General features: G+C 26.5%; 6 protein-coding genes across 9 annotated transcripts; 4 read left to right on the top strand and 2 right to left on the bottom strand.

The window, feature by feature from the left end:
* The first annotated feature begins 106 nt into the window (after positions 1–106).
* On the top strand, positions 107–4992 carry LOC130676128 (KICSTOR subunit 2-like). The gene is made up of 8 exons (XM_057482124.1): positions 107–312; positions 1236–1382; positions 1461–1612; positions 1704–1844; positions 1906–2044; positions 2121–2314; positions 4122–4272; positions 4348–4992. Exons 1-8 carry the CDS (start codon positions 232–234, stop codon positions 4639–4641), a joined length of 1299 nt encoding a protein of 432 aa, XP_057338107.1. The 5' UTR covers positions 107–231; the 3' UTR covers positions 4642–4992.
* Positions 4425–9258, bottom strand: LOC130676127 (bis(5'-adenosyl)-triphosphatase enpp4-like). 2 transcript variants are annotated; one of them, XM_057482122.1, is made up of 9 exons: positions 9088–9258; positions 8656–8863; positions 8322–8565; positions 8090–8188; positions 6954–7317; positions 6653–6862; positions 5749–6003; positions 5573–5672; positions 4425–5098 (listed from the first exon to the last, which is right to left on the bottom strand). In XM_057482122.1, exons 2-9 carry the CDS (start codon positions 8772–8774, stop codon positions 5026–5028), a joined length of 1464 nt encoding a protein of 487 aa, XP_057338105.1. In that variant the 5' UTR covers positions 8775–8863; positions 9088–9258; the 3' UTR covers positions 4425–5025. The 2 variants fall into 2 exon arrangements, with proteins under 2 accessions (XP_057338105.1, XP_057338106.1); XM_057482123.1 differs by having other exon boundaries at positions 4425–5338; positions 9088–9257.
* A 639-nt stretch (positions 9259–9897) lies between these two features.
* LOC130676015 (uncharacterized) lies at positions 9898–13331 on the top strand. Of its 3 annotated transcripts, none has more exons than XM_057481971.1 (8): positions 9898–9945; positions 10335–10421; positions 10489–10537; positions 10640–10686; positions 10773–10806; positions 11312–11418; positions 11489–11598; positions 12112–13331. In XM_057481971.1, exons 2-8 carry the CDS (start codon positions 10366–10368, stop codon positions 12372–12374), a joined length of 666 nt encoding a protein of 221 aa, XP_057337954.1. In that variant the 5' UTR covers positions 9898–9945; positions 10335–10365; the 3' UTR covers positions 12375–13331. The 3 variants fall into 3 exon arrangements, with proteins under 3 accessions (XP_057337954.1, XP_057337953.1, XP_057337955.1); XM_057481970.1 differs by lacking the exon at positions 9898–9945 and adding an exon at positions 10003–10258; XM_057481972.1 differs by lacking the exon at positions 9898–9945 and having other exon boundaries at positions 10004–10362.
* Positions 13332–13334: 3 nt separating this feature from the next.
* On the bottom strand, positions 13335–15107 carry LOC130676013 (ubiquitin-conjugating enzyme E2 J1-like). The gene is made up of 5 exons (XM_057481965.1): positions 14768–15107; positions 14477–14682; positions 14217–14407; positions 14030–14150; positions 13335–13716 (listed from the first exon to the last, which is right to left on the bottom strand). Exons 1-5 carry the CDS (start codon positions 14802–14804, stop codon positions 13489–13491), a joined length of 783 nt encoding a protein of 260 aa, XP_057337948.1. The 5' UTR covers positions 14805–15107; the 3' UTR covers positions 13335–13488.
* Positions 15108–15859: 752 nt separating this feature from the next.
* LOC130676011 (uncharacterized) lies at positions 15860–18019 on the top strand. Its single transcript, XM_057481963.1, has 5 exons — positions 15860–16146; positions 16318–16559; positions 16637–16882; positions 16988–17754; positions 17840–18019. Exons 1-4 carry the CDS (start codon positions 16061–16063, stop codon positions 17257–17259), a joined length of 846 nt encoding a protein of 281 aa, XP_057337946.1. The 5' UTR covers positions 15860–16060; the 3' UTR covers positions 17260–17754; positions 17840–18019.
* A 770-nt stretch (positions 18020–18789) lies between these two features.
* LOC130676009 (lipase maturation factor 2-like) lies at positions 18790–23159 on the top strand. Its single transcript, XM_057481959.1, has 10 exons — positions 18790–18839; positions 19001–19104; positions 19446–19629; positions 19901–20002; positions 20948–21141; positions 21216–21394; positions 21478–21727; positions 21803–22249; positions 22336–22552; positions 22630–23159. The coding sequence occupies exons 2-10, from the start codon at positions 19011–19013 to the stop codon at positions 22910–22912; spliced, it is 1950 nt and encodes a 649-aa protein (XP_057337942.1). The 5' UTR covers positions 18790–18839; positions 19001–19010; the 3' UTR covers positions 22913–23159.
* Positions 23160–23426: the final 267 nt, after the last annotated feature.

Raw genomic sequence — 23426 nt, 5'->3', positions numbered from 1 at the left:
AAAAGTGATGCAATTACATTTAATAAATTATACCAATTAGTTATAAACACATTGACTTTATACTTTTTAAATCCAAGTAATTTTTTAGTTCCATTACTGGCTACTAGATGGCATCTTGATCAACAATAACATTTACTCATAAAATAAAATCATAAATAAACTTTACTAATAATTAGACATATTTACAATTAGTATTTATTTTTTCAAATTTTTAAATGATTTTATGGATAAATGGATCATGAAGAAGAATTTTTAAGTACATTTTTTACTCTGATTACGCAACTGTGTTTTGAAAAAGCTAAAGAATCTGTGGTAATGTCATCTTTTGTTTATATTTTGTCAATAATTTTTACCATTATTTATTTAGTTATTATAATAAAATAATTTCAGGCCATTTTTAGACAGTGCCCCCTCCCTCACTTTTTAAAAATATTCAATGACTGAATTGTAATGACCGTATTAAAATTTTTATAATTAATTTAAAAAAGGGCTGCGCAGTTACAATTTCGCTGAGACATAGATTTAAAAAAAAAATTATTTACTGTAGATATCAAAACTATTACTAAATTGCGTTTAACTCCTACATAATTGATAACAACTGTAAGTAATTTTTTTAAAAATCTATACCTCGGCGAAATAGTAACTGCGCTGTCCTTTTTTCAATTAATGCTTTAATGGTTTTTAAATTAATTAATAAAATTTTAATACTGTTATGACAGTCCAAGATCATTAAATATTTTTAAATGACTGTGAATGTAGCAGACATCAGACAAATTTAAAATTATTTATAAATAGAGTAAATAATTGATAAAATAAAATTTTTAAGAAATACGCATTTAAAAAATAATGAGTGCATTTTTTTAAATAATTTACTCTATTTATAAATAATTTATTCTATTTATAAATAATTTTAAACTTGTCTGATGTCTGCTACATTCACACTCATATTTATGATCCTGAAATTAGCAGACAATTAACAATTTTTGGATTTCTTTTTTCCGACAATTCATTTGCAAAAAAAAAAAAAAAAAAATATGCGCATGTAGAAAATTAAAAAATCTATAGGTGCAATTTTTTAAAATATTTTGTTTCTTATACTTTATCGTTTTAAAAAAAATCAAAAAATTATTAAACGTCGGCTAACTTCAGAATCATGCATATTTTTAAAAAAGTGGCGGGCACTGTCTGAGAATACTCTTGAGAAATTAAAACACATAGAATAATTTAATAATTAGGAAAAAGAACGTGAATCATGTCGTTCAACACAAATGGGACCATGGGGTATGTTATTGATGCATTTACCACAAATAGTTGTTGCCGAACGTTCTTACGCAGACTTAGGATTTTTACATACGAAAAATAAAGGATTTCTTCGTAAAGATGTAACTACTGTCATTACTTAAAAATATACATTCTAAATATTGTAATGTTTATTTGAATTTAATATTATTTACATGTAGAATTCTTTAAAAACAATTTACGAAGTACTGAAAGGGGATTTAAAACGAGTTGAAGAAATGACAAGAGGTACCAATGTAATAGGCGCTACAGTAGCTGATGTTTCTAGTCAACTTTGTCAATTTATAACTGCTAGAATTCAATTAATTGAATTGTATGTATGTTAAATTTAATATGGTTTTAATTTTTAATCACGAATTTATTATAAAATAATCGAGAACCCTTAAAATAATTTTTTAATTTAGTTATGAAAAAATGTATCACTCGAGTATTGGTAATAAGGCAATGAAATATCATGAATTACTGCAAGTTATTGAAGGAATTGTTGAAACACATTCATTATCATGTTCTCACTTGGCACTGACTGCTATCAAAGCTGCTTTAACGTAAGCTACACAAATTAATTATTTATTCATAAAACAATATAAATATTTAAGTACTTTTTAGTTTAGAATGTGAAATATTACTTCAATTAACGAGTGCACAAGTTGAAGTACAAAACTGGCGATTTTTATCATCATTGATGGCACTTTATGGTGCTCAAGCGCGAATGTCTGCATGGGAAAAGACATTACAAAGTAAAGAAGTAATAAATAAGATATAATAATTATTTTTAATAAAATATTTAATAAAGTAATTAATATTTATTTTTTTTATTTAAGTCTTGGAAACTTGGATTTGGAGCAACATTTCTTAAAGCAAATCAACAACCTGCGTTATATCAATGGCTTGTTAAATTACGTAGTGCTATATTGGCTAAATGTTCTTTATATTTTCATACAACACTAAGTCAACAAGCCAGTCCAGGAGAAATGAGGAATATTATGAGTAAACAAAATATTGATTACTATCATAAGTAAATAAAAAGTTTTTTTTATTATTAGTTATTAATTATTAAGTGAAGTACAGCCGAACTCCATTATCTCGAAATTTCCCCTCAATCTTGACCCCCACTACGAGCTACGCTGTCTCCCATATCATATCAAGTGTTTATGACATCCGCCATAAACTGGTAAAACTGTTTCTTTATTTGTCTACTCGTAACTCATATTTGTATCAACCCAAATTATATATTTTTTATCATTCATGCGATATAAGTGCTATCTTGGCGCACGCTCTTTTGTTCGCCAAATAGCTGTTTGCCCATTCAACTGTTTCCACGACATTTGTGTGCGTTATACGATTATCTGCGTGCGACAAGTAAACTTGTCGCACTCAAATTTACTTGCCGTATGCAGAATATCGTATAACCCACAAAAATGTCGCGGTAACAGTTGAATGAGCAAAAAGCTACTTGGGGATCAAAACAGCGAGCACTAAAATAGTACTCATATCGCAATAATAATAAAAAAATGTATGTTCAATTCGTGCGGTGTTGCCGATTACCCACTCGAGCAAATGAGCGCACTCACTTCGTTCGTGCGCTCAACTTTGCTCTCGTGGGCAATCGACAACTTACCGCACTAGTTGTACAATATACTATTATAATACACTACAATTACAATTACAGTTAAATTTCATTATCTCGGAACTTCCCCTCAATTTTGACCCCCACTAAGAGCTACGCTGTCTCCTACCCGATGCTATACGTTTGCATGTCTGTATATATTTATATATGCATCGTCCATGCAAGTGTAAGTGAGGATACGTATAGTTTACTTTTTAAGGGAGAAGGGGCATCCGTTAACTCGAAAATTCCGCTCCTCCGTAGACTAACTGTCCGAGCCCAAGTAACACAGAGATAACTTTAAGATGTTATAAAGATGTCTTTTAAAAGGACAAGACAAATTTTTTTTTGTCTCAAAGCCAAGTTTTTTTTATATAAATAAGATATACAGATGTTGGTCCTAGGATTCGTAGGAAATTCGTGTTCTTTTTTCCGTCCTAAAAAAAGACATTTCAATTAAAAAACGTTTAGATGACTTATTTGAAGATGATTTGTAATTAACATTTTGTCGTCACTTGTATTAAGTCTTTTAAGCAGATAATTTTTTGGTGGCATAAATTTCTGATTATTTCGTCAACATATTAGTGTCTTGATAAGTCAAAAAACAGCCGCAAAACTGCTATCTTGTAGATGTCACAAAGCCAAGTGTGCTATTTGGAAGTTAATGGAGTTCGGCATTATGACAAGTCGCCCCAAAACCCCTTTATGCATAGACAACTCTATAGCATTTCTCTACCTAAAACATGTCTATTGTAAAATAAAACTGATTGCTCCACAACATCTCTATCCAGAACAATTTTCCTCAAGCGAAAATTTAACTCCGAAACCTTTCTATTCAATGCCAAGACTATCCGAAATAACATTATTCATTATTAACTCCGTTAAAAAATCATCGGTAACTGAAAAAACACGTGAATTTCCATGTTAATTAACATGTTTTCTCAATTACCGTTGATTGTTTAATTAAATCGACAATGAATACTGTTATTTCGGATAGTCTTGTCATTGAAGAGAAGTTTCGGAGTAAAGCTTGAGCTTGACGAGAGTTGTTCTGGATATAGATGTTATGGAGTAATCAGTTCAAGGATAGTTTTATTTTACGATAGACATGTTTTAGGTAAAGAAATGTTATAGAGTTGTCAGTGCATAGAGAGGTTTTGGAGTGACGTTATGATGCCTGGAATTCGACTGTAATAAAATATAATTTTAATTACAGAATACAGAGTTTCCAAAGAAAATGGGATTTCTTGGCAGTTTTAATAATATTTGACGCTCGAGATGCTGAAAATTCAGGTGCGGGATATCGACATCCAGACAGAGAAACTGAATCATTTGAAGAATTTCCTATTGTTGTCGGTTGTCCAAGTGTAAGATATTTTAACTAATTATTTATGCTACATTTAATTAATTAATTTATTTATAGCGAATTATTTAATTCGTAGGTTTTTTTGCAAAAACCATCAGTACACTGGGATAATATTAGGCAAGGAATAAAAGAACGTCATAGTGAGCTTGTTAATATGGATAAAATAATTTATATTAAAAGTGCAAAAAATTTACATACAAATTCATGTTCTTTCGCATTAACAAATATTGATCCTAAGATGACATTAATTGTTGCATATGAAAGTGGGAAACAAAAAGATAAAGATACTCATATAGTTACTTTTATGACTGATTTATCAACACAACTTCGGTGTAATAAAATTTATGAGAGTTTAAAATTATCTAAATAATTAAAATTATATTAAGTATTTGTTGTGAATTAATTTTTCCATATTTTTTTTTTTTTTTTACGTAAATTTATATTGACTATTAATATAAATATATTGTAAATATATAATAAATAAATAATTTAAAATATTGCTATGCATTATTCTTATAGGCATTCAAGTTGGAATCAATGTTTACTTGACAAAAAAAAGTGTACAACTAATAAATATTACAATAAATTTTGACATAAGATTTTTGAAAATGAAATATAATTTTGTACTCTTCAAATATTACGTAAAAGACAGTGTATATGAATAATAAATAAACTAGATTACAATGAACTTACGTATATGAAATATCACAAAAAAAAATATGTAAATAATTTTTGAAGAGATTTTGACTCCACTTTAATGCCACATATTTTCTAAATCTTGATGCTCATCCCACAAGTGCTCCATTTTAGCATCATCAAGTATTCTTCTGAAAATTACTCAACTAATTAGTTGCTAATTATTAAAATTTTATAATGAATCTTTTATGTTATCACAATTCAAATCACTTTAAGAAAACAAATAATTCGAAAAAAAAATAATAGAATCCAATAAAAAAAAAAATACTAATCAGCCATAAAAAAATGATTACAAGCACTACTCATTCTTAAAAGCTAAAAAAAACTTTGATACGAAGATGAACTATCCACTTTATCGATAATAGTCTTTCCTGAAAATAAATATTTCATAGTCGTATTATAAGATCTTTGCTAAATTGTAATAAACGATTTCTACTTAAAATGTAAAAAAAAATTTTAATATTTATTTATTTATAAAAAATTTTCACTAAATAATTGGTAGCATTCAAAATTAATATTGAAGCTATAAAAGGTATCTAGTAAGCTACTTATTAGTCAAGCAATTATTCACATCAAATTAAAAATAAATTTTTTTGTAAACTTACCGATATAGAACTTCTTCCTTTCGCCTTTTCAACCTCAAATACAGACCTATCAACATACTAATGGTACCAACCACAGATAGAGCTACCAAAACTGGTACAACTATAATAAAAAAAGAAGTATATCAAGAGCGAGTACAAAAAAAAATTAATTGTACAATTATAATTATTATACGTACGCATAGAGTAAGATTTTTTTTGCTCATCGTTATCAGAAAATGATTTTAGGCACTTTTTAAATGAATTCACGGTACCATTTGTTGGTGGACACTCTAAATTTAAAATATTACAGAATAGGGGAAATAAATCAACATTATGAAATGGCTCCAATTTACAGTGAGATTTAAATGCTGGCCCTCGAGCAAAAAACATTGGATGCATATTTTTGTCTTCATTATCGTAACCATGTATTCCAAATAACGATTTATCATCAACTTAAACATTATAAGTAAATTATTAATAAATTTCATAGATTAGGACTTATATTTTCATATGCCTTTTTAGCTTTGGTTACTAAGTTTAAAACCAAAATGGCATATAATTTTTTTTTAATTGTTAATCATGTTGTTGACTTATTCTAAAGCTGAAAATTAGAAAAAAATTTTTGAAGCCAAAAGGCGTAAAATTCAACTCTTCAGCACTCCCATTATGAGAATTTTTCTCACAGAAGACTATTCAAACAAATTATAGGATGTCGCCAGTGCAAGCGAGACACAAAAAACATGGGAGTGTTGAAAGGCTAGAGAGTAGACATAGCATTTTCGTGGTTACTGCTCCAATTCTGGACATTTAATACTTCATTTTAATTAATGAGAAAATATAAAATAAAATTTCTATTTTTCTAGTGTGATAAAAGTATTTTTAATTCATTGCGTCTGTTACAAATTATTTTATTCAAATTTTTTAAGTGTCCGAAACTGGCACTAAAGTGATCAAAAACGGTACCTCTACCCTATGCCTTTTTGGCTGTCAAAATTTTTTTTTTTTCTAATTTTTAGCTATAAAATAAGTCTACGAAACAGTTGGCAATGAAAAGAAAAATTATACGCCCTTTTGGAATTAGTAACGCGATTTATTACTCACTTGTAATATTAAAAGTTTTTTGATAATAATCAAATGAATCACGTAGAAATTCAAATGCATATCCATTTTCAGCAACAACAAATATTGGTGTCATTCGTTCATTATTACCGTAATGAAATCTTTCCGGAATTTCTTCTTTACGATAAACCCGAAATTTCGATGTTTCATTAGCTGCTGAATTTAATTTATCATAAAGTATTTCTTCTTTACCTATGAGATAAAAATTTTTAAATGTCTTAATTTGATGAACATAAATAATAATAACTACGTAAACGAATATGATTTTGACAATTAAAATTACCTGGATGTGGTATAATAAATATAGTATTCGCCGTAGGTAAATATTCACAGTCAGATAAATCAATAATTTGTGAAATATTTATAATTCTTGATATATTAACTTCCGTCATTCCATGATCACTCAAATGAATCACATTAACATCAGTCAAATTGTTATCTTTTAGTTTGTTGTATATATAGTACGTATAGTTATCTAATTTTTTTAATAATCCGTTAACTACAGGATGTTCAGTACCATAAGCATGAGCATGAAAATCTGGTTCTTCAATATATAAAATTCCTAAATTTATTGGTGTTTTTGGATGAAGAAACCATGATAGTAATGTATCAAATCTTGATTCCCAACTTGTTGTTACATTTAACGGCTAAAATGTAATAAATATTTAAATAAATAATAAATCTATATCCATAAAATGATAGGTATAGGATATTTTTTTTAAATTTCATTTGAAAAGATTTTTATCGATTATCGACCGTTCTTTTTTTTCAAATAAAACAAAACAACATTATATATGGGGCACTCCACGCCAAATCTACCATTCGGGAATCCGACCCCCGTCGATTTTGCTGAAAATTGGTTCTCTTTTTGCACTCGATTTCGAGACATTTCTCAGACTTTTGTCAAATTTTTTAACCCAACGAAAAAAAAAAATTATGAATTCAAGAAAATAGTATATTACACACCTAGGGAAGTAAAGTAAGAAATGTCTCAGATCACATGTAATTGTTGGCCGAGGCGAAGCCGAGGTCAACAAACATGTGATCTGAGGCTTTCTTATTTACTTCCCGAGGAGTGTATACTATTTTTCTCCTCGACGGAGGCGGGAAGCGGCAACTTCGTTTTGCACAGCGGGACGAAAGTTGACGCTTTCCGCCCGGAGGTGAGAAAAAGACTTTTTTTTTCAATAAGCTAGAATTTTTTCAAAAATTGACTTATCAGGACGTTATTTTTTCAAAATTGTCGTTTTCAAATGTAGTTTTTGAAGAAATTAGAAAAAAATTATTCAATAATTTTAAAAAAATTTCCCCATCAATATAAAGTACATATTTTGTATTACCAATAATTTTTATTACCCCGCGAAGCGGGTGGGATCTGCTACTAAATAATTAAAACATTGAAATTTAAGTTTTACAAACCGTAGAAAATTTTGGAATTATTCCACCGAAATCAAATTCACCGCCAGGCCACATCATAGATCCACTGTGTCGTCCACTACCATTTTTTTCATTGATTGTCTGAAAAATAATGTACCTCATAATCAATAAATCGATTTAAGTAACTATAGTACGGTAATACAATAAGTTTTTTTTTTTTTAAACAATTCTAAAGTAACCTTTCAAGTTTAATGAAATAAAATTAATTATTTACCCAAATGGGAAGTATATTATTATTATAATGCCAAACATCTGATTGATTTTTTAATATTGTCCCGTTTTTATTAAACATACGATTCTCCAAAACACCATGTGTTTCAATATAAAAACCAGTTGCCATGGTGTGATGATTAGGAAGAGTTCTTGTAACAAATGCATTCATCATATAATCAACGTCTGTTCCTTCTTCTTTTAATTCTTTCATAAATGGAGTTATATTACGATTGAAATAATCATATCTATTTTTAAAATATCATTCAATAATTATTTTTAATTCATTGCTATTGTCTAGATATAGATATATATTTATATACATTATAATGTCATACCTGAATGCATCGTAAGATACGATAAGCAATTTTGGAAATGATGAAACCATCAAAACATTTTCAATATTTAATAATAAACAAATTATTGATATCAAATACTTCATGATTAAAGTATTCATTGTGTTACGTCAAATTTATTTGTTATCCACTGAATTTTCAAATTTTTTTATAGTAAAAGTGGTAATAATACAAATTTAGTAGCAGCATTCTATAAAATAAAAAAAAATTATAATTATAAATTATAATTCAAATTAAAACAAATTAATTTTTTATAAATTTAATACAAACGACTTTTATCTTTACGCATATTTAAATATACTTTCATTGATAAGATATAAAATAATAAACTAATTATGTTATTTGTTGTTTAAAAACTAAGTGACTATAAGACATTTCATAAATAAATTATAAATTAAAAATATTTAGTATTACCTGAATTACACATCTGTATCAAATAATTAGCAAGTTACTAATTAATATTTAAATTTAGCACCTGAATAAACTTCACGACCCTGTAAATTAAATTTTTTTTAGTTACACCAGTGGTTTAATTTAACAATAAAATATATTGGTGCACACATAAATACTTGACAGTATATATAATTAAATTTTAAACTAAAGGCGGGTTTTCATGGTACCTAAAAATATGAGGGCTATCATGAGTGTGAGGAACTGACAAGTGTGGCAATTTTTTAAATTTTTGAATAAATAAAATGTAAGTCGAATAAAAATTTTAAAATGCGTATTTAGATAAATGAAAAATTAATTCACGCATTTTTTAAAATTTCATTATTTTAATTAATTTATTTACTTATTTAAAATTTATAAATTGTCTGTTTGCTACATTCACACTCATGGACTATTTAAAAAATATTAATTCTATTGGCTAGACCAATAAGATCGAGTTACTTTCTTTTCTATTGACTTATAATAGATTATTTTATAAATACATTTTTTTTATAAATAAATTTTACGAGCCAACTTATGATTGGTTTAAAATATTTTTATAAGTATTAAAATTTGAAAATATAATTAGTGATATGATTGTAAATGTAGTAGGCATCAGACAAATTTAAAATTATAAATAAATAGAGTAAATAATTAATAAAATAAATTTTTTTAAAAATGCGCATTTAAAAAATTTTGAAATTAATAAGTGCGTTTTTATAAATATTATTTTTTTAATTATTTACTCTATTTATTTATAATTTTAAATTTGTCTGTCTGCTACATTCACACTCATCTAGTGATGGAAACAATAAGATTTATATGCCCTCTTTTATTGCTAAGGTAAATTATTATCAAACAAATACGATTTTACCGTGTGCAAATTTAAAGTTAGATTTTTGATGTAAGAGCAAATACATATTAAATGAAATGTCATATTATATATACATGTAATAATAATGTATAGATTCTAAGTTCATCTAGATTCTCAGTCATGAATTTGTTGCCAATTGATGCAGATTATGTAGATAGTTTAAATTAATTAGTCAAAAAAAAAATATACATATAAGTATTATCTATACATATATAAAATTTTATGTCAATGCCGCTGGCAATCGATAAGAGATGTTCTTTCAGATTTTATTAATTAAACAAAGTGATTATTCGATTTTGAAGAGATTTGAGCATAAATTAAATAATTTAATTAATTTATTGTTATTTTAAAAATTTAGATGACAAAGCAGAGTTTTAGTAAGACAGGTAATGGGGACCTGTTTCGGTCGTTGCTTTTCCAATGTCACCGACCCTTTTACCTTCAGGTTTAATATTTTATTTACTTATGAAACTATTTATAGATTATTTATTTATATTTTTTATTTCTTGTAGATACTTCAGACATACTGGCTTACACACCCAAGAGGAAGAACAAGTTGAGGTATCATCTATTTTTAAATAAAATGATTATTTATAAATTATTGGTGCTATTTTTAAAAATTATTATTTATTAATATCCATAATATTTATATTTTTACTTCAGTTAGATCCGCGTATGACACAGGGAAATGATAGAAGACGATCAAAAAAGTGAGTATAAAATGTTTACTAAAATAATTATTATATTTCATGTTTATTTATAAATTTATTGTTAATATTTATTGCTGCATGGATAGAATATTATCATTTTTTTCGTTAAAAAAGTTAAAGGTAACTATAAATATTTCATTTTATTTATTTATTTATTAATATCGTACGCCAATCGGCTATTTACAACTGGTTACAAAATATAGTTACAAATATAAGGAAAACTATGATTTGAAAGTAGAAACATATTAAATTATAATTAAATTATAATTCGACGTTTTTGACTGAGGAAAGAGAAAATTTGATTAATTCTTTAGAAAATTTTCAATGTTTGAGTGAAAAACCGGAAGAGATCCACCAAAGAAATCGATGTCCGAATTGAACTCGTTGACTTGGTTAACTATTCTATTGTACGGTCCATTAATTACGTAGTTCTTATTAGATCGTAGCGTGTTAATTATTCGATTGCTCCTGATGAGACACGGGTTATTACAGACTATACCAATTTTATTACAATGTTTGAATTAAATTTTTTTTTTTAAATTGGAGTAAAATCAAAGTATTTCTTTATTGTTATTTTAATTAAATAATACGTAAGAATTTAAAATGTATTGTTAAATTTTTTTAGAAAAGACACGGAGGAGTACCCGTGTCTTTGGAGCTCGTTGAAGATAATTGGAAAAGAAAGTCTAATAAATATTACCGCTTAGAATCGCAAAATAATGCATCAACTGGGTAATTTACAAATTTATTTATATTTAATTACTTTACTAATTATTTGTATTAATGAATATATTATTTATAGATCTGATTTAAATACATTGCAAACTCTTGATGCAAGATTTTTATTAAAACATCCAGGATGTATTTCATCAACTCCAGCATCATCGTTAGATCTTGAATGGGAGCATGAAGGTAAACAATTAATTTTACTTACATATCGATACTGCCATTCTAATCCATCGTATCCCACAAAATTTGACATTTTCACTTTTTTTTTAAAATGGAATGATTGTAACAATGTGCAGCTTATGTAAAAATTTGGGAGGTCAAATTGTTTATTTAGTATTTTTAAATAAATATTATAATATGTCATATCTCACATTCGTACAGGTTCAGTTACGCTTAATATTTTTAATTTTAAGGAAGCAATCAACGACATGAGTAAGAAGGTAATTATGCATAATTTTTTACTTTTCTTATAGCATATAATTCGAAATTATTTATTCACTTCAAAAGTTTGTATTTCATGAAAAACATGAAAATTATACCAATATAAAAATAATACAAATAATTTTTCTTTTGCGACCGTGAAACTTTTTTATCGTCGCCTAAAAAATTTCCCAAATGTGGGATATGACGTATTAGAATGGCAGTATCGATATGTGCAAATATAATTTTATAATTAATGCTCTAATAATCTTGCAGTTATTCCATTACCGCTTGATGATTCTGATAGACCAAAAAGTACAAATGACTCACCATCAAAAACTTCAAGTAATGGTAGTCAGCCGTCCAGTTTAACTGCGTCACCCTGGTCAAAAGTATCTACACCAAATAGTTTAGAATGGGATTCTGTTGGAGACAATGAAGCCTGTGTTGATATTGAAACAGAACAATTACTAACGGAAATAGAAAGATTAACAGATAAAACACTCAAAGAAACAGGTGAATGGAGTGGTGCTAGATGATTAACAATAAATGATAAATGTTATATATCATGGTTGGTTGTATTTTTGTATTTTATTATGGTGTTATGTGAAATTTTACTGCCGTATTACAGAAATGTATTATGTGAAATCAGTATATTGACAAGTGCACATGAATTTAAAATGTTGAGCTCACAATTATTTTAATATCAAAGTGACTGATTAAATTTTGACTGTATTATTAAATAGTTATTTATTGAATTTTTTATCAGTAAATTAAATGTTTAAACTTGTGATAAGTATCAAGTCGAATGTATACACTTTATTATTTAATATTATTATACATTTAATTAATCAAATAATTTATTATTTAACTAGCGACTTATTTAGCGGTTTATTAAGTGTATTTATAAATTATTTAAAAATTTCAGAAAACATCTCCATCGAATAACTTTATAATTAAACTATTTATTTTTAAATGCTTATTACAATTTTAAATAAAATATTATTTTGATGCTACAATATTATTTTTTAAATTATCATTATTACATAAGCTTTAATAAATGCGTTATATTTTTGGTCAAAACAAAAATGAAAATATATATATATATATATATATATATACATATTATAAGTATGTATATGGTAACGCTAAAGGAATTGGAGCAATCGCTCAATAGAATAAAATAACTAAAATTTTAAATGAAATTAATTATCCTTTTAAAGAACAAGTTAATTAGAGCTTATTAGAAATTCAATGTCAAATTGATAAATTGTTTACTATATGTTTGCACCAATTTGTTTGTAAGAGTATATAATATAATATTAATAAAATATATAAAATAATAGCTTATAAAATCAAAGTATAAGTTAGCAAAAAATATAATTGATCATTATTCTGTATTTATATATAGTCTATTTCAATATTATTGATAATTGACAATTAAAAAATATTTTGATAGCCAAATACTTCTTTTTTTTATTTTATTACAAATAATATTGTTCGGCAAATAAAAATTTTAATTAAAATATTTGTCTCGATGCCAAATTTAAAATTTATAAAAAAAAAAAAAAACTATTTTTCAACTTGGTAACATTTTTACATATTTTTATATTTATTATTTGGACATTAGTGTATCATATATATGTATATAATTTACACTAGAAATATTCGTCGGAAAATAAGAAAAGAAATTGCCGATAATAAGAAAACAATAATAATAGTCCAAAAATAATCATTTGATAAATTTGAAAACTGTTGATTAACAACAGAATTTGTTTGGTGCACAGAATTTCCTAGACGATTTGGGTCAATTAAACGTTGCCTTAGACTTTCTCTTATAGCTGTTCTTGTAGCAGTTGATGATGATGGAATTGCTTCATCCTTTTTATAATAAAAAAATTTATTTGTTTAATTATAAATATTATGTCTAGGTTACTCAAATAATATTTTTTCTGACTATTACTATCCCTTATTAAAAGAAACGATTCAAAACGATTTGTAATGTTAAATTCCCATGAGAAGGGCGATTCAAAAGTATTCAAAGTATTTAAAAGCATTAAAAAGTATTAAAAGTTTTTTTCTAATCGTTTTAAATCGTTCCTTTTAATAAGGGATCTAAAAATTGCACAGAATCTCCTACTAAAAAATATCAAGTCAGACAATTCGCTGATTAGAACGTCGATATGATACTTACCTTTAATGTATTTACAGAATTAAACATAGGCTTATCATTATTTTTGTTACATTTCGATGAATCATCTTTGGATAATAAATTTATAATTTTTCCACAAACACCACATTCCCAACTTTGCGATCTATTAAATTTAAAAAATTAAAAACATTAGAATTACTGATAAAATAATAAAATTAATAAAATTTACTTTTTAGCAAGTTTTTGTCTCTCCTCAGCACTATAATCTAATGAACCTATGGTGTCATTTCCTGGAGTTGGCATGAATGCAATAAGAGCTAATAAAGCTGTTCTAATACTCCAAGAAGGTTGCCAAGTTTCTGGATGATGTCCAGATATACTTAGACATATTTTTTTATGAATTTCAAATCTTCCGTTAGGCTAAAAATTATAAACAGTATTTTAGTTTTGACTCATACATAAAATTACTATTTTTAAAAAATATATTACAGTAAGCAAAATAATATTTGGTGGTTTCATAGGATACTCTGGTGGTAAAATAATTCTTCCATGATAAATTCCATCTTCAAATTCAGTTGACGGTGGGCCACGTACAGTAAAATGCCATTCAAATAAATTGTCTTCTAGAGGACAGGCGTGATATTCATCAGTAGCTTCATGGAGTTCTTGAGCTTCACGCATCAACCTCTTTACAGCTAATCAATTGACAAAAACATTGATAATTCAAATTTAATACTCATATATTTATAATCCATTTCATTTAAACAAATAATCAATTACCTGGGCTTTTAGTGTTATATTTTCCTTCAAATGACATTCTTATTAAATTTATCAACGCTTTTATCAAAACAAAAGTTTTTTTTTTTTTTTTTTTTTTAACACAAACGATAAAAAGACCTTGACACTATCATTGACATAATATACTTTAGACACATCAGCTCTAAAATATCAATTTATACACTAGAATAATTACCAAATTTATAAAATAATAAAAAGGAAATTTCCACAAGTATAAATTATCACTAGTCAATTTAAAATATTAATTTGAAATTATTTAAGTAAAAATATGACTGACAATTTTAAATATTACTCTTACGTGTACTGTCACGCAGATAACAAAATGAAAAACTAAAATATATATGAAGTTTATTACACATATATAGTTATAGTTATGTTATCTATAATATATAAATAATTTTTTTAACATAATGTTGGTAAAATCATAATAAAGGTCAATGCACAACTATTTTTAAAAAAATATTACTTACAGTAGCAACAAAAACTAAAATATTTCCGTTGTACTGACGAATAAAAATATTAAACGTCATCGTATTTACCCAATCACAATTTTTAAAATCCGCTTCACACTAAAACATTTTTTTTTTACAAAAAACACTCTACGAAAGTTAGATATCTATATGATGAGTGTGAATGTAGCTGACAATTGAAAATTTTTCAAATTTTATAATAAATGGATAAAATGTCATTAGATTAAAAATTAAAAAATGCGTATTTAGGGAAATGCAAGATCCGTACGCGCGTTTTTTAAAATTTTATTATTTTAATAAATTTATTTATTTAAAATTTATAAATTGTCTCATGTCTACGACATTCAAATGTATATGACGTTTTTTTTTATTTGTGAAAGTACCCTGACGTTTCTTGTTGGGATAAAAAGTATGTCGACGTACGTAGATGTGTGGGAAAGTTTGAGTATGTGTGTGCGACATCACCGGCGTCGTCGTCGGCAAATCGCTTGTGAAATTGAGAGCTTATTCGTTCGTTAAACGTGGAAGTGAAGTAGCAGGGGTAGGACACTCTGACCTCCCACCATGCCCAATTTTGTCCCGTCTTTGCGAAACTTAAGAAAAACCCAACGACAAAAAAAATTCCTTAACAAGAGTTTTATGAGCGTGGTAGCACTGAAAATAATAATAATAAGTAAAGCCACAGTGAGCCTTTCAGCCATTTTGGTTTATTTTATCACAAAACTGAAGCAACGTGACACGCTGTATTGTGATTTTATAAAGTGTTTTTTTAAAAATTGAATAAAATTAAAAGAAGATAATAGACATGACTATTTGTAGTGTTCATAATTGCACACACTCCAGAAAAAATGATGTATGTATTTTACATCGATTTACATCGAATGAAAAAATGTAAGTATACTATAAAGTTGAGGTTATATCAATACTTTTATCAATTTATTATTATAATAAAATAATTTATAAATAAAATAATGTAATAAATTATTATAATATTAAAATCATTTTTAAATAATTTATAAATTATTATAATAAAATAATATATAATAATTTTTTATTTTTTAGTTGTAAAGAGTGGGTTCGTCTTCTAGGAGATGAGGACCTTTTGGGCCTTACACCACAAATGTTGTATCAAAAAAGAACCGTTTGCGGTTGTCATTTTACGGACGATGATTATGTTTCTTTCAAAAGAAAGAAACTGAAAAGTGATGCGGTTCCATCAATATTTGCAACGGAGATCATTCCTTTAAATGACGAGCAAATGAAGTCTTTTATGCCTCAAAATAATGTGGTTGAATCTAGCATAGGTATTTTTTTATGATACATTTTAATTAAACACCGATAATATTGAAAATTTCAATGAAACAAAATCTTTGGCTTATAGCTGTTCGAGTTTCAGTGGACCACGATGACTGGCAGAATAGTTTGAATAAACGAAAATCACATGCAATTGATACTTGTGACTTACAAGTTGCTGAAAATGATACGTTTATTAATGACGATATTGAAGCAAGCCGGACGCCATTAAATGTGATTCAACAAAAATCTAAAAGAAGATCGGTAGATATGGGTACTATCGCGACAAGTGTTAGAGAAGCGACTCCTAGAAGGCAGAGAACACGTTCATCAGGTATATACAATTTGAATAACTTATGTTACGAACTCATTACTATCGGTTGAATATTTCATCGGGTACATATAGGAATTGTAAGATTTACGCAAAAACTTTTTACAGAATTAGCGTTTGAAATGTTGGATACGAATTCAACAGTTCAGAAAGTTTATCCGTTCCCATTCAATGAAAGCAGCAATATTAACGGCTTGGAGTATGTAAATATGCAGCAAGTGGTAAAAAAAAAAAAAGGGATATCTCATCAAGCACTATTAAGGAGATTGAATGGTTATTTAAAATATATGGAGACTTCACCCGCTGAGGAACTGGTTTCCAAAATTGATTCATTATTAAACAATTATTGTAAACCCATTAATTTTCGACGTGTGTGCTGAATTTATAAGCACGTCGCGTCACAAATTCCAAAAAAACATATTATTATACGCCCTTTTGGCCTATGAAAGTTTTCTAAACCTATAAGGGCGTATAAAAATAAGTCATTTCTGAATAAGTAACGCGACAGAATGTACGCGCACTTTGAATTGTAAATATTTTTTGAATTTATAATCGTGTTGTGTGTATACATATTTATATATATTTTTTTCATTAATTACTTAAATAACACTAAATTGTAAATATTTTATACAATTGCAAGCGCATTATATGTATATTAATCTTAGCGCGCGAATTTACATTTCTTGGCAGTCAATCATTTATTAGGTATAAAGTTGTAAATATTTGATTAAATTACGAACTAGTAAAATTGTTAGTAAAGTTGTTACTATACTTATTCAACAACAATGTAATATTTTAAACCGACAAGTGAAATTTGACGAACAAAAGGCAGCAAATGACAGGAAAATCTCTGAACTTAGTGGTAAAGGCAAATGGTTTGTAGATTTTCATTAATTATAATCTCTTAAATCGAATTGAAATTATTATATATAATTACAATTTATTAATTTTTATTTTCAGAACTGTTAGCTGGTTTAATTTGGAGCGTTACGTTGTCTCATGAAGATTTTAATGTACAGGCTTCGAGTGATTTCCCTATATGAGACATTTTAATATTACAAATATTTATTTTCAATTATTTTCATATCTTGTTCGTGATTGATTGTTATACAATAAAATTTAATTTATATATTTTTATAATTTCTGTGTTTTATTTAATATATATAGATTGGTTGCAATCATAAGTTACCTTACTTTTGGGACGAAAAAACTGTTTAAGCTATAATTATTTATTTTCCAGCTTAATTATTCTTAATCTCCTCAAATATTAAAAATTAAACTGTTTTTTTTTTTATTTAATGTATGTAGATTTAATTAAATAATAGATTATTTTATTTTCGTTATAAAATACCTGTAAAAGCTATAATTGATCATTTTCCTGCTTAATTATTCTTTTTCTTTTTAAATATTAAAAATGAAATTTTTTCTATTCTACGCGACTTAATTTTTTTTTTGTTACTTATATATTTATTAATTTTTTATTATTCAATACTTTATATGTCGGAGAAAAAAATCGAATCCTACCTGGCGGCGTGATAAAAAGGACATTCCGTTCTAACCTACTATAAAGTATGACAAATCGAGTTGCTTTTAATAAAAAATATGAATTGAGTGTATGAGAATAAATTAATATTTTTATTTTAATTATTGTTAAGAATATTTATTTATAGATCCTAATGAACCGTACACTTGCATCTTTTATTCTGCAAAATATTTCCTATTTTTTTTTTATTTTTTAAATTTTTGCTTTTTTCGCGCCAAATTTAATGACCAGCAGAGGGAGATTCATTTATCTCAACATACTGCCAACTTTTATATAGTCAGAAATAAAATTTCCTTCGAAATCTATAGATTCTTGAGTTTCATTTTGTTAAGTTTGACAATAAGTTTCGCAAAGTGGACAAATTTCGTTCCCATCTCAAAGCATTGAGTGTCCTACCCCTGGTGAAGTAGCATTGATGTAAGTACGACACATTATTTTGTGTATACTTGTAATAAAATTGTTTAATGCATTTATTTAATTAACAATCACTATTATATTGTATACTTTTCATTTAATAATAATAGTAATAAATATTTCTGACATAAATACTAACATATTATTATTTTATTGATAATTAGATTTGTTAGGATGATCGAAGTGCGGTATACCCGTAATCTATTCCTACGTGGAATTTGTATCATTTACCTCTTTGCATTTGTGAGCTTCTATGTTCAGATACCAGGTAAGCGAATTATTTAATAAAATTATATATAATTATTACACATGTTTGTTTACATTAAATATATAAGTAGAACATTCAATTTGCTGCCTATTATTTATAAATATTTTTTTATTCAATAGTCAATACAAATTTAATAACGGGGTTTTTTTTATCTCTATTCTGTCTTGAAATAATTTTTAATTTGTTCTCATTGGTGATAATTTGCAAATTGTTATCGTAATTTGACTCAATATTTTATTATCTTTAATACGAATTACGTATTAAGATTAAAGTATTTTATACTTGATAATTTTTAATAAATAATATTAATATATATGAACTTTTTTTTATTAATGCGCCAGGACTTTATGGAGACAATGGATTATTACCAGCAAGAACGCAATTAGATTTCAAAGGAAAACCATCATTGTTGCAGAAGTTTAGTCAAAAACCAACGCTAGCATGGTTTGCTCCTTATTTAGGGTTGAATGTTGAATATACTCTTGATGTAATAGCTCTACTTGGAGCAGTGATATCATTTTTAGGGTAAAGAGATCGAGATTCAAATAATCTTAACAATAACCAAAATGATACTGAAGTTAGCAGACTTCTAATAATTTTTTTATTTTTTTAAAAACGATAAATTAATTTTTTTTAATATTTCAAAAACTGCACTTATAGTTTTTTTAATTTTCTACATGCGATTTTTTTTTTTAAATTGATTTGTTGAAAAGAAATTGGAATGTTAATTGTCTAATAACTTCAGGATCTTAAAAAACTTAATACTCAATTCATTTTTTATTCCATACGTTTCTAGATTTATCTCCCAAAGATTTTGTACGTGGCCAATTTTTATGGCATTATGGTCTCTTTATTACTCGCTTTATCAAGTTGGACAAGTTTTTATGCAGTATCAATGGTAAATATCACAGATACATTTATACTATTAGTATAATATTTATTTATTTGTTTACTTAATATTATTTTATATAAATGATCTTTATGTGGGATTTGTAATGGATATTAGTGTTGCATAATCTACAATAGAATTGTAATGTGATAGAGAAATCGAGATTTGGTTTATAGCTTTACACGTATCAGGTGTTATAATCAAGGACGTTTAAGATCATTGATTGCAAATAATTTATAAAAATGAGATTATTATTTATTTAAATTTGAATTGTAATCTATATTATTGAGCGAATAAGGAAAATGTTTTTGCCGCCATATCTATATGATAGAATTGGTTAATGTTATTGAATTTGGTATCGTTAGAAAGGTCTTGACTAGAATTTGTACCTTTTCATAGTTTAAACTCTTTTAATTGCCAAGTATTGAGATAAATAAATTTATCTATACCATTCGAATTACATTTAGATTACGCGGGAAGGAAGATGATCGTATATATTTTCTTTAAATAAATTAATATTTTAATTACTCTATCACTGAACATATATAGCTATTATTTAAAAAAATTTAGCCCATGCCATGTCTCTTATGATAATTAAAGTAAAATAAATTTAATGTGTTATCAGTAAAAAAACAATCAGACGACTAATAAAAAAAGTTTGACTGTGTGTTGATTTTTTTTTTTTTTTTTTTTTTTTTTTTTTTTTTTTTCAAGAATCCCACGTTTATACAATCATCAAAATCAATAAGTTAGCGAATTAATGATAAGATTTGTCTTATTAAACTTCAATGATAACAAAAATAAACAAAATTTTCGACAGTAAATCGATAAAGATTTTAATAAAAAAAAAATTGTAATAATATTTTATAAATTTACTAGTAATACTCGGACAGTCACGTAGTGACTGTAGGTTGCTCGTATATTATTAAGTAAATTGATTGTTTTTTGTTAAAGGGATACTTTATTGTTAGAAGCAGGATTTTTGTGTATTCTGATCGCACCATTTTATGTTCCGGCAAAAGGAAAAATAAGTACACCTAGTGATACCGTTACATTTTGGTGTGTACGTTGGCTTTTATTCCGATTCATGTTCTCCAGTGGTGTTGCTAAACTAGCTTCAGGATGTCCCGCCTGGTGGAGCCTTGATGGTACATATTCATTATAAATATTAATTTAATCAAATCAATAATAAATTTTATATATTATATTGCCTTAATTTCAGCTCTTTCACGTCATTTTGAGGTCCAATGCCTTCCTGGAGTATTTGCTTGGTTCGCTCATCATATACCGTCGTGGTATCTCCGTTTAACTACGGTCACAAGTATTATATTTGAATTGGCCATTCCATTCTTGTACTTTTTCCCAAACAGAAAAGTTCGTCTAGTAGCATTTTATATTCAGGTATAATTCATTAATTTTACGTTAATAGAAAATATTTTTTTTTCTATTTCTATAATTTTAATTATTTGTAATTTTTACTACAGATTTATCAGTATTTGCACATAATGGCCACAGGAAATTGGAATTTCCGTGACTTCTTGGTGATTTGTTTGTCAATTGGACTATTGGATGATCAATTCTTTTATAAAAAAAAATCAAAACATGAATCTTCACGTTGGAAAAATCATCTTTCCACTTTAGTTTGTATTTTGGTCTACGCAGCTGTTGTATACGGAACAATAGTATTTTACAGATTACGATTACTTGATAATTGGACTATTCAGTCTGAAATTGGTAATAAATTTGTCTTTACTTATTACATTTATAAAAAAATATATAGACATTTATTAATTACAACATTTTTTTTAGGATTTACACAACAAGAGTTTACTTATTATCTCGGTAAAATAATTGTTGCTTCATTTATCATCGGAATAGTTTCATTAGGATTTACAGTAGCTGATGCAATCACTCACTCCCTTTTATCAACCAAGGGATCAATAAATACAATAATTACTTTTATTACTACCGTATTTTATACAATTGCTGTATGCCTGATTTTTGCTACAAGTTTGGTTCCATTCTCAAGTTTGCATCCGTCTCACAATATAACGATTCCAACCCAAGTTAAACATATGTACATGAAAGTTGAACCTTATCGTATTGTCAATGGATATACTTTATTCCGCCGTATGACAGGACTCGACGGACGTCCAGAAATAATAATCGAAGGAAGTAATGACATCGACGGGCCATGGAAAGAGTATGAATTCCTTTATAAACCAGGAAATGTTAATCACTCAATGCCATTTGTCGGTAAGTTTATTTATAATTTATTTTAGCATATAAGTGTTTTAAATAATCGTACAATACTTGATTTTTTTTTATGAATCAATCACCAGCACCACATTCACCACGTTTGGATTGGCAAATGTGGTTTGCTGCACTGGGAACATATCATCAAAATCCTTGGATTATGTCTCTTACTTACCGATTACTCAGTAATCAAAAAGAAGTATTGGCTTTACTAAATAATGTAGAGAAACCATTCGGTGACAAACCTCCAAAATATATCCGTGGTAATCTTTATCATTATCATTTTGTACCATGGGAAAGAAAGTAAGTACTGAATAATATAATGTATTTATTTAAATAACTAAAAAATTAAAAAATAATTATTTATATTTTGTGTACAGCTGGAATAGCGAAAGCTGGTGGACTAGAGAAAAAGTTGGAGAATATTTCCCAATATTTAGTCGCGATCATCCACCATTGTTGGAATATCTTAAAAAGTTAAATATTTTACAAGATAAACCAACCACTAAAGTAACAAATAAAGTAATGAAGACAGTTCTTGATAGTCTGAGAATGGTAGTTGAAAAAATAGAACCCAGTTTACTTATATGGAGTATCTTTACCGCAGCATGTGCAATAATTATGACTGGTAAAACTACTCATCCATCAAAAAAAAATAAATAGTTTTTTTTTTAAGTATAATAATTAATTTCAATAAACAAAAGTGATGTTAAATGTATAATATATCTTTATATAACTGCATTTTATTAAATATTTATCTATCAACCAGTGTATAATTCACAAATCAAGACTTTAATATAGTAAATCTATTGTGAATCTCTATATGTAATCATTTTTTTTTTTTTTTTTTTTTTTTTATTAGTACATATAAAATAATTTTTAATATTTTTTTTTTGCTCTTCCATTTAAAATATAATGTAATAAACATTAGTAATTGATTAATAACATAATAATAATAATAATAATAATAATAATAATAATAATAATATAGCCGTAGAATCTTGATTTACATTTGTTAAAAATTAAATTTATGTGGCCTATTAATTAATACTCAACTTTTGCACGTATGAAATCTAAACAAAAAAAATAACAATGATAATAAATTATAAAATAAATAATAATTTTATTAAATCCTTAAAATCAAATATAAATTTTTTCTCATCAGTAGACTTGTGTA

The sequence above is a fragment of the Microplitis mediator genome, chromosome 10 (genome assembly GCF_029852145.1).
Source record: "Microplitis mediator isolate UGA2020A chromosome 10, iyMicMedi2.1, whole genome shotgun sequence".
Lineage (NCBI taxonomy): Eukaryota > Metazoa > Arthropoda > Insecta > Hymenoptera > Braconidae > Microplitis > Microplitis mediator.
The sequence above is the reverse complement of the archived record's forward strand: the minus strand, read 5'-3'. Positions and strand labels throughout refer to the sequence as shown.

Excerpts from the sequence above, each read along its gene's own strand:
- LOC130676128 (XM_057482124.1), top strand. The coding sequence starts at position 232 with ATGGATCATGAAGAAGAATTTTTAAGTACATTTTTTACTCTGATTACG. Across the intron at positions 1,613-1,703 it reads AGAATTCAATTAATTGAATT|TTATGAAAAAATGTATCACT; the intron begins GTATGTATGTTA and ends TTTTTAATTTAG. Across the intron at positions 4,273-4,347 it reads TTGTTGTCGGTTGTCCAAGT|GTTTTTTTGCAAAAACCATC; the intron begins GTAAGATATTTT and ends TTTAATTCGTAG.
- LOC130676127 (XM_057482122.1), bottom strand. The coding sequence starts at position 8,774 with ATGAATACTTTAATCATGAAGTATTTGATATCAATAATTTGTTTATTA. Across the intron at positions 8,189-8,321 it reads ATAATATACTTCCCATTTGG|ACAATCAATGAAAAAAATGG; the intron begins GTAAATAATTAA and ends ATTATTTTTCAG. Across the intron at positions 5,099-5,572 it reads AAGGAAGAAGTTCTATATCG|AAGAATACTTGATGATGCTA; the intron begins GTAAGTTTACAA and ends AGTAATTTTCAG.
- LOC130676015 (XM_057481971.1), top strand. The coding sequence starts at position 10,366 with ATGGGGACCTGTTTCGGTCGTTGCTTTTCCAATGTCACCGACCCTTTT. Across the intron at positions 10,687-10,772 it reads GATAGAAGACGATCAAAAAA|AATATTATCATTTTTTTCGT; the intron begins GTGAGTATAAAA and ends CTGCATGGATAG. Across the intron at positions 11,419-11,488 it reads CAAAATAATGCATCAACTGG|ATCTGATTTAAATACATTGC; the intron begins GTAATTTACAAA and ends TATTATTTATAG.
- LOC130676013 (XM_057481965.1), bottom strand. The coding sequence starts at position 14,804 with ATGTCATTTGAAGGAAAATATAACACTAAAAGCCCAG. Across the intron at positions 14,683-14,767 it reads ATATAACACTAAAAGCCCAG|CTGTAAAGAGGTTGATGCGT; the intron begins GTAATTGATTAT and ends TCAATTGATTAG. Across the intron at positions 13,717-14,029 it reads ATTCTGTAAATACATTAAAG|GATGAAGCAATTCCATCATC; the intron begins GTAAGTATCATA and ends TATTATAAAAAG.
- LOC130676011 (XM_057481963.1), top strand. The coding sequence starts at position 16,061 with ATGACTATTTGTAGTGTTCATAATTGCACACACTCCAGAAAAAATGAT. Across the intron at positions 16,560-16,636 it reads TGTGGTTGAATCTAGCATAG|CTGTTCGAGTTTCAGTGGAC; the intron begins GTATTTTTTTAT and ends TTTGGCTTATAG. Across the intron at positions 16,883-16,987 it reads GCAGAGAACACGTTCATCAG|AATTAGCGTTTGAAATGTTG; the intron begins GTATATACAATT and ends AACTTTTTACAG.
- LOC130676009 (XM_057481959.1), top strand. The coding sequence starts at position 19,011 with ATGATCGAAGTGCGGTATACCCGTAATCTATTCCTACGTGGAATTTGT. Across the intron at positions 19,105-19,445 it reads CTTCTATGTTCAGATACCAG|GACTTTATGGAGACAATGGA; the intron begins GTAAGCGAATTA and ends TTAATGCGCCAG. Across the intron at positions 22,250-22,335 it reads TCACTCAATGCCATTTGTCG|CACCACATTCACCACGTTTG; the intron begins GTAAGTTTATTT and ends ATCAATCACCAG.